Here is an 8,369-nt window from a genome sequence, read left to right as displayed (position 1 = left end):
AGTAGTCAGGGCAGGGCCGGGCGCCGGGGACCCCCAGGCAGTGTGCGCAGTATGCCAGCTTCATGACGGCCCTCCAGCTTCATGACGGCCTTTGTGCACTCCGGGCCCAGGGGCACCTGGGGAGGCAAGGAAGCCTGAGCCCCGCCTTGCAGCTGGGTGTGCCCAGCCCCCCAAGGAGCCCCGGGCTGGAGGGCTCTGGACAGAAGTTAGGAGGCTGCGGCTCTGCCCTGCTCCGCCTGACCCCAGCCCTTCTTGGGGACCCTGTCTCATCTCAAATGGTCAAGCAGGCTCCCAATGGGAAGCCACTCATCCTCACTGCTGCCGTCCCAGCACGTGACTCCCTGGAACAGCGCTGTGACTGAGCCTCACGGGGAAGTGGGAGTACGCCTGCCCTGCACGCAGATGACGCGACAGGAGCTCCGCTGGGAGGAGGACTTGCTAAGAACCCCAGCTGGAGGGGGAGGTGGCTCACGCCCGGGGCTGTGTGGGTCTGACTCTGGCTGCCTCTTGGGGGAGGTACCCTGCTGGCCCCCAAGGCCTCAGGCCTCAGCCTGCTCTGGCCTCTGAGCAATGTTACCCCCTTGGCTCGCATCCACCCGACCCCTCCAGCTGGCTCAGCATCTAGCCCCACGCCCTTCTCCCTTCCTGTCCTGCTTGGGACTCAGCCTGACAAGGATGGGACTGGATGGCTGCCCACATGAGAGCTCAGTCCCGGGACATGCCGTCTGCAGGCAGCAGCCCAGGGTCATGGAGACGGCCAGAAGGCCCCAGGGCACAGAGGGCAGGGCTGGGAGGTGGGGAGGGGTTCCTGTGAGCCCGAGCCATGGGGCGCACCTGAGCCACCTTCCGGACCACGTCGCCGGCCACACCCAGGCCCTGCACGAAGGCGCGCGCCGCCACGAAGGCGCGGGTGGCGCGGAGACGTAGCTCCCGCGGGGCCTCGCCAAAGGGCCGCAGCGCGTCGGCCTGCTTGCCCAGGCAGTCCAGGTAGTCGTCGGGGAGCAGCAGCTGCGGGTGCAGCTGCCTGAAGAGCCGCTCCAGCAGGCGGGCCCAGAACTCGGCCAGCGTCTCCTCCAGGTGCAGGTTGGCGCCCCGGTAGTACAGGCGCAGCTCCGCGTACAGGTCCCGGAAGGCGCTGGCGCTCTGCGCGTACAGCTCGCCCACAGCGCTGGGGAAGGCGTCCTGCAGCGCCCGCTCCGACTCGTTCAGCAGGTGCTGGAAGTGATCTGTGCCAGGGAGGTGGGCGTGAGGCCTCCTGGGGCCTCCGGTCCTCCTGCCCACCCCCCACGATGTGGCAGCCGAGCAGGATGCGGGGGGCTCTGCCCGGGACCCCTGAGGCTCTGGGAGAATCAGAGGCCAGGCTGCAGAGCCTGGAGGGGCCCTGGGTCCCCAGGACTCTCAAGACCACCCCCCGCCATGGTTCTAGGTGTGAAAGCCTGGGTGGGGGACCCCTCCTGGGTCTCAGGGCCTCCAACTGGGACTCCAGTTGACATTTCTGGGCTGGGGACAGACACAGGGTGCTTCAGTGACCTCCTGGGATCCCCTGTAAGGTGGGCAGGGGGATCCTCTGAGCCGGGGGTGCAGGGTTGGGACCCTCCTCCTTGCTGCCTGTTCCTCCCTGCATCGCCCCCTACCCCCCACGTGTCTGGTCCTCCTCTTTCTCTTAGATGCCCTCCCTCCGGTTCCAGAAGCCTCAGCTCTTATCATGCCCCCCGGAAGATGCCCGCCTGAGGGCCCGGGGAGGATCTCCTATAGCCTCTGGGATGTGCCCAGGGACCCAGACAGGCCTGTTGAAGCCCTCCAGGGGGGCAGGGCCTGAGCACATGTAGCAGACCTCTGTGGTTTTGGGGAAATGCCCCTGCACCCTATGTGCCAAGAACAGGGTCCCCAAAGAGCGCCCACCCCCTCTGGCAGGGAGATTGCAGTCTGTAACTACACAGCTCTTCCACTCAGGTTCGTCCCCCGGAGCGATGGCCACCCTCCCTGCACAGGCCCCAGGACCCTGGGCAGCCAGGGCTTTTTAGGCTCCCCTACATCTCCCCCCTGCCCCCCGGCCCTCCGCCAAGGCCTTGGGCTGTCGGGCTGGCTCCCAAGCTGGGTGACTCCTGGCCAGGCTGGGAATGGTGAGCAGCAGTCCAGGGGCTGAGATCACGGGCCTCAAGGCCCTTCAGAGCTGCCTGTCGGCTGCGGACACACACTCTCCCTCTTCTCTCAGCTCAAGCTCTGCCAGAGCACCTTCTCCCTCCAGTTAGACTTCAGGTCACTTCCTGGGAACCCACCCCGGCGCCCACACCATTCCCAAGGTGACCACTGTGGGCATCAGCGTGCCAGCCAGCTCTATGATGTCCAGGGCACTCGCTCTCTGCCCAGCCCTGGTGTGAGACCTGGCGAGAGTCAAGGAACGAGAGGCACGCCCAGCAGCTGCCCTGAAGACACGAAGGCCACACCCGGGGCCCCAGAGGCCTCCTGCCCCCACAGCAGGGCAGCCCCAGCCTCAGTCCCCTGCCCTGGCCAGGGCAAGGCCTGTCCCTGTCTGCCGGTGACAAGGAGGCACCTCGAGAGCAAGAGGGTCCCCTCTGAGGGGCTGACAGAGGGATGGGCCCGATCTCCCCAAACGTGCGCATGGACTGCTGTGCACACCGCAGGGCAGACAAGGGCGCCTGCAGACAGCTCCCGGGCTCCCGGCCGCCAGCTTGGGCCCTGCGTGCAGGCAGCCTTCTGCTCCCGCCTTGCCAGGAGAGGTGCCCTCGTGCCCAGCTCCCCCGGTGTCAGTGTCCTGGGGGCCCCAAGCCGGAGGCCCGCTCACCATCGAAGCTCTGCAGCTGGGCGGCGAGCGTGGTCTGCAGGGCGCGGCTGCTGTCCAGGAGGGCGGTCTCCAGCTCAGCCCGGCTGCGGTTGGCCAGCTTCTCCTCCATCTCGCTGGTACAGCAGGTGTAGCCCTGGGGGCAGATCCGCAGGTGCTCTCCTGGGGGGAGGGGCGGCGTGAGGGAGAGGAGATGCCGGAGGCTGGGGGTGCTGGGCCCTGGGCAGACCCTGGGAGAGCGCACGGCTCCGGCGAGAGCCTGGGTAAGTGGTGCAGGCCCCAGCGTGGGACACAGGAGCGGGGCTGCCTCTGCAGGCCAGCCTCCAGGCGCTCTGGGGCAAAGCCAGCGGGGGTGGGCACAAAGCAGGGGTGTAGAAGGCTGAGTCCCAGGGCAGGGCTGTCTAATATCATCCCTTTTTTTTTTTTTTTTTTTTTTTTTCCCCCCCGCCACTATGCAGGTGAGGAGGGCCATCCCAGGGGTCCTCGCGCAGGGACATCTGTGCCCCACCACAGAACTGCCTCAGGGCCCCGTGTCTGTTCAGAGGGGCGGGCTGCCAGACTCAGGGTTCACCGGGGTAAGCTTGAGGCCTGCAGGGTGCCCCCTGCCTGGGCCCAGGCTGAGAATGGGGAGAGAGGAAGGGATTCCCCCCCCACACACACTGAAGGGCAGGGCAGGACAACCAGGGCCTCCTGCCCACCAACCAGGCCAGAGATGCAAGCTCCCAGTGAGGACCGCAGGCCTGGGTGTGGCTCCGGACCAGGGGTGCCTGGCGAGGAGTGCCCTGCATGTGGGGGGCCTGGACACGCCTGTGTCCCCTTCAGGTGTGTGCCCCTTCCTCTGCACGCAGCCCTCCTCACCACTCAGGTGCATAGCACCACATTAGCCACGCTTCCATCTTGGGGCCCGCGACAGGTGCTCAGTCAACACAGCCCTGCAGACACACCGCGGAGCCGCGCAGGGACGGCTGCGGGCCGGAGAGGAAGCACCTTTAAAAATGTGCCCGTGCCAGTTTTACAACTGCGGTTTTAAGGTGGGTGCTGAGACCCCATCTTACAGATGGGGAAACTGAGGCTTGCGGAGACTCGGTTTCCTGTCCAGTCTACGCTACGCCGGGAGGAGCCAAGCCGCTCAGTCAGGCTGCCTGCTTTCAGGCCCCCACACCCAATGCGCCACCTCACGGCCCTCCCCTCCCCACCCCTACCCCGCTGCACCAGCCATATTTGCTGCCACTGAGCCGTGGAGGAGGCTGCGCCCCGAGTGGAGGCAGGGGTCTAACCCGGACAGGGGCTGTGCGAAAGGGTCCCCTGTGCACAGTTGTGGGGCGGAGCGGAGCAGCCTGGGCAGAGCTCTGGGGGTCCCGAGGCTGTCCCGAGGGCTGGGGCCTCCAAGCTGACCTGCAGAGGACGGTCAGCAGCCCTGGCAGAAGGCCTGGAGGGCATAGGCAGCCTCCAGTACAAGTCGGGGTGGGGAGTGACGAAGACGTCGCTAGCCTGAGGCTGAATTAGCCCTAAAGAGCCTGTCAGAACCACCAGGTCAGACTAAGATGGGGCGTCTTTATCTCCTGGGCCGACACGCACAACCCCGGGCTAGGTGATGGGACAGAGAAGCCGTGTGTGGGCTCTGTGCCCGTCCAGGTGACAGCGCGGTGTGCGGCTGCAGTGGGAGGGGCCACAGGCCACTGCACACTGGGGTGGGGCTGGAGGAAGGGTGTCAGAGGTGCCTGGGGGAGCCCACTCCGACAAGGCGGGGAAGGGGAGGTTTGGGAGGTCTCAGGTGGGGGGAGGGGGGCAGAGGCAAGAAGGCCAGCCCCTTCTTCCCCTTCCCACGTGGGCCCTAAGCCGTCCTACTCCCCAGGGCCCCCGATGCCCTTAGCTCTCAGAAGCCTGCACCATGCAGGGGATGCTTGTCTGGGGGACCACCACCCTTCTCCCAGGGCCTGGAAGCGATGCTAGCATGCCCGTCTGAGGGGGGCTGTAGCCCCCACCTTGGGACAGGGCCGACCTCAGGGTAGACAGATTGGCGCTCAAGACCACTGGGGCCCATCTCTGGCACAGCCTCAGGTCTGTGGGTTCACTCCCTGGATGAATCAGGACTTTCAGGGCCTTGCGGGAGCTGGCTGGGGTCAAGGGTCGGAGCCTGGCTCCCCAGGACCTCACAGAGATGAGGCACCCACCAACATTCCTGTGCCCCTTCTCGTAAGGGGGTGGGGTGGGCGGGGGCCTCCAGGCAGGAAGGACTGGGCCTGAGAACACCTACCATCCCTCTCAGGGCCTTTACGGACTCTGACGTGTGGCCCTGGACCCTTGCCAGCAGGAGGCAGGACCCCGGGCACGATGAGGGTCCTCTCCATGGGGTCCCTGTGCACCCAACCAGGAGAAAGCTGAGGTCCCCGCCTCAACAGGGGCCAGGCTCCCATGGTGCTGAGGGGTGGGAGTGGGGAGGTGAACTGGGGGCATGCCCTGGGATGGGGGCAGGTGCCAGCCTGGGGCTTCTGGGGGACACCCGGGGCTCTGCAGTGACGGGCACTCGGGCCAGGCTGGCTGGGTCAGCAGCGGGAGGGCACACGCTGCCAAAGCGTCAGCCCTCCCTCCCGGACCCTCCGGTCTCCTGGTGCAACAGACCTCCTCCCCGAACCTGCCAGTTCATGCGGACACCAGAGAGGCCGGGTGGCAGGGGTGCGGACGGAACTCGGGGAGACACAGGGAACTCCCCCGTGGCGGGCTCTCAGTGGGCCCCTGGGCACTGTCAGCACAGCTACCACTCCTGCCCCAGCGGCCTCCCCGGAGCCTCCCCAGCCCTGACTGGCCACCTCGCCCAGCCGCCCGGTGGCCGGCGCTGTTCCGGCTGCCCCAGCACAGCCCCCGTCCCTCCCTCCCTCCTCGGACACACGGGAGTGAAGACACGGAGCCAGAGCCCGGGCGCCGGCCTGAGGCCCCGGGCGGGCTGGACCGAGGCGGCCCTGAGCCGGCGGCAGGGCAGACACAGTGGCCGGTGCAAGAGCGGCAGTCAGGACCCAGAGGGTTTGTGCTTCCTTCCTGCCCACCCCGGCCCAGCTCGGCCTGGGTCCGCACATCATCGGATGGACATCAGCCAGCTGGAGGTGGGTTATGCAGGGCACCCCCTGCACCCCCTCCAAAAGCAAGCCTGCACCTCCTGGTCTCCCGGTCAGAGCCAACTCGTGCCAGGGTGGGGGTCTGCCAGGAGCGAAAAGGAGCTCCCTGCCCCTGACAGTGTGCAAATCAGGCTGATGGAATTCTGTACTTTGTCATTTCAGACTCTCTGCCCCTGAACCCCACCTCTCCTCTCAGCTCAGTACCCACAGAGGAATGAAGACTAGCCCAGGAGGGAGGGAATGCACCCCCTGGCACTGGGAGGCATTGGCGGGTCCCCTCTTCCCACTGACCCCTCCCCCACCTGGCCAGTGACCATCTCTCCTTTCCCCCTCTGTCGCTTTGTTGTTTTTGCAAAAGCTGGCCACATCCTTCCAGAACTCTCCCTTCCCTTAGCCTGTGGGACACTTCCTCCCACGGATGACCCTAGGTTTTTTGGGGGGGAAGGGGAGGATGGTTCATTCTTCACCCCAGTCCCTGTGGCAGGGCTCCTCCAGGCCCTGCCCCCAAATTCCCAGATGCCCCGATTCTGATCCTCAGGTTAAAGTCCTGCACTCACTTCCCTAACCCCATCAGCAGCTGCTTCTCTTCCCGGGTGGCAGACCACATGGCCATCTTCTCCCCTCCAGATTCAGACCTCCTGGAATCACCCCAGATCCCCGACTTCTCTTCACTAAGTCCCCACCAGTCTGTGGCTCAGACACCTTTAAGGCTTGCACCCTCCTGCCACCTGCTGAGCCGCTGCTCCCAGCTGTCCTGTCTTAGCAGCCTCCCAACAGCGTCCCCACCCAGCAGCCACCCTCGCTGGCACTGTCACCCCCATGCTTTAGCCCAAGACCCCCACCCCAACAGTGGTCACCGTTTCCAAAGCTGGACACAGACCTCATGTGTCCAGGCCCAGACCGGCAGCCACCTGTGACTGGTGGCGCTAGAGCCCTCCCAAGGAGACTGCAGAGGGAAGATGGCGCCAGGCCAAGCGCATCTCTCCAGAAGCTTCTACTGCTCACACAAGAGCATGCAGACTGTCTGCTCAACCTGTCTTTAAAGCCACATCCCGGAGGCTCTGCACCGACTGACCCAGCCACCCCCAGAACACTAATTCGCTGTAGATGGTTAGACTACACTGGCCTCCTTGCACGGGGCTGAAACTCAGTTGTACGTACAGCTCCAGGCACCAGAACACACCACGTGGGAGGCCCGGGTCTGGAAGAACAGGAAAGGGGGCCGCTTTCCCACCTCATCCCTTCACTCAGCTCTGGACCCTCCATCAGGCCTTGCTGGCAGACCAGGGGTGGGCAGGTGTAGAAGGCTCCCCCCCAGCAACACTCTTCTCTGGACAACTGCTCCCTGCCTCCTCCTGCTCCTGGATCCCGTCTGGCTCCAGTGGCCACAGGAGCCCCCTGGCATGTCCACCAGCCTGCTGGGGGTGGGAGGCACTGAGCAAACAGAGGAAGGTTCCCCAGGCACTGTCCACACCGGAACTCCAGACCTTCCTCTCTCACCCCTTTCTCTGGAAGCGTCTGCCCCTGACTGGTCCCTGCCCAAGGGTCACACTTGATCATCCAGAAGGGTGGCCTCGGAACCACCTCGCAGAGAACATTTCAACCGCGATCTCCTACCCTCTCTTACTAACACATCACAGCACCCATAACCCCTCCTGCCTCTGACCCAACCTGCTTCCCTATGCCTCACCGACCACCCAAAGCTCCCACCACCATTTCAGGCAAATGACAGCGTCACCAAGGAGCCCTCTGCCACTGCCCACCGCAGAGCCTCCACCGTGCACTGGGACCCAAAGCCGAGGGGCACCGCTGCGGCCACCTCCTCCCTCGGTGGGTGGGAGGGGTCCAACCCCCAGGCCAGTGAGGGGCTGCGTCGCAGTCGCCAAACAAAGGCTGGGTGCCAGGTGCCCTTGCCAGTCGCTGTGGGCCAGGATGGAGCCCCGTACGCCGTGGGGCGGGAGCCAGACACAGCTAGCGCGCAGTCTGGAGGTGCGGTGCTGGTCCCGGCCCAGCGGGACGGGGCGCTGGTGCAGTGGGCGCGGCGGGCGCCCAGGGGGTGCAGGGGCTGTGGCAGGCAGGCGGGGAGGCAGAGAGCAGGGGGGCCACGCGGCGGGGGGCTGCGGCAGGAGGGGGGCGGGGAGGAGGACAACACGATTGGCAGGGAAGGGGCTTGCCGCAGTGGGCGCAGCAGGCATGGGGAGGGGTGGCAGCAGAGGGGACTCGTGGGGGCTGCCGCAAGCGAAGGGGAGGGGGATGGGTTTGACGGAAGAGGAAGGGGGGCTTGCTGCAGGAAGGGGGCTGCGGCAGGCACTGGGAAGCACAGGAAGGGATGGGGGTGGGGAGGGGTGTTAGGATGCTGCCGGGGATGCGGGCAGCGACGGACCTGGGGAAGGGCAGGTGGGGAACTGCAGGGGAGAGAGGTGGGGTGGTGCTGGGGTGCAGCGAGGATGGGG

At 66.0% G+C, this 8,369-nt stretch overlaps 1 protein-coding gene across 1 annotated transcript in view; it reads right to left on the bottom strand.

Moving 5' to 3' along the window:
* Positions 1-8,369, bottom strand: part of GPC1 (glypican 1) — a 24,954-nt gene that overhangs the window by 3,539 nt on the left and 13,046 nt on the right. The window contains 4 exon segments of the mRNA XM_034655540.1: positions 1-91; positions 93-116; positions 835-1,226; positions 2,807-2,965. The exon segment at positions 1-91 is cut by the window's left edge and continues 18 nt beyond it. Coding sequence (XP_034511431.1) covers positions 1-91; positions 93-116; positions 835-1,226; positions 2,807-2,965 — 666 coding nt within the window.

This window comes from Ailuropoda melanoleuca, chromosome 2, assembly GCF_002007445.2.
Source record: "Ailuropoda melanoleuca isolate Jingjing chromosome 2, ASM200744v2, whole genome shotgun sequence".
NCBI classification, from domain to species: domain Eukaryota; kingdom Metazoa; phylum Chordata; class Mammalia; order Carnivora; family Ursidae; genus Ailuropoda; species Ailuropoda melanoleuca.
This window is presented reverse-complemented; position numbering and strand designations above follow the sequence as displayed.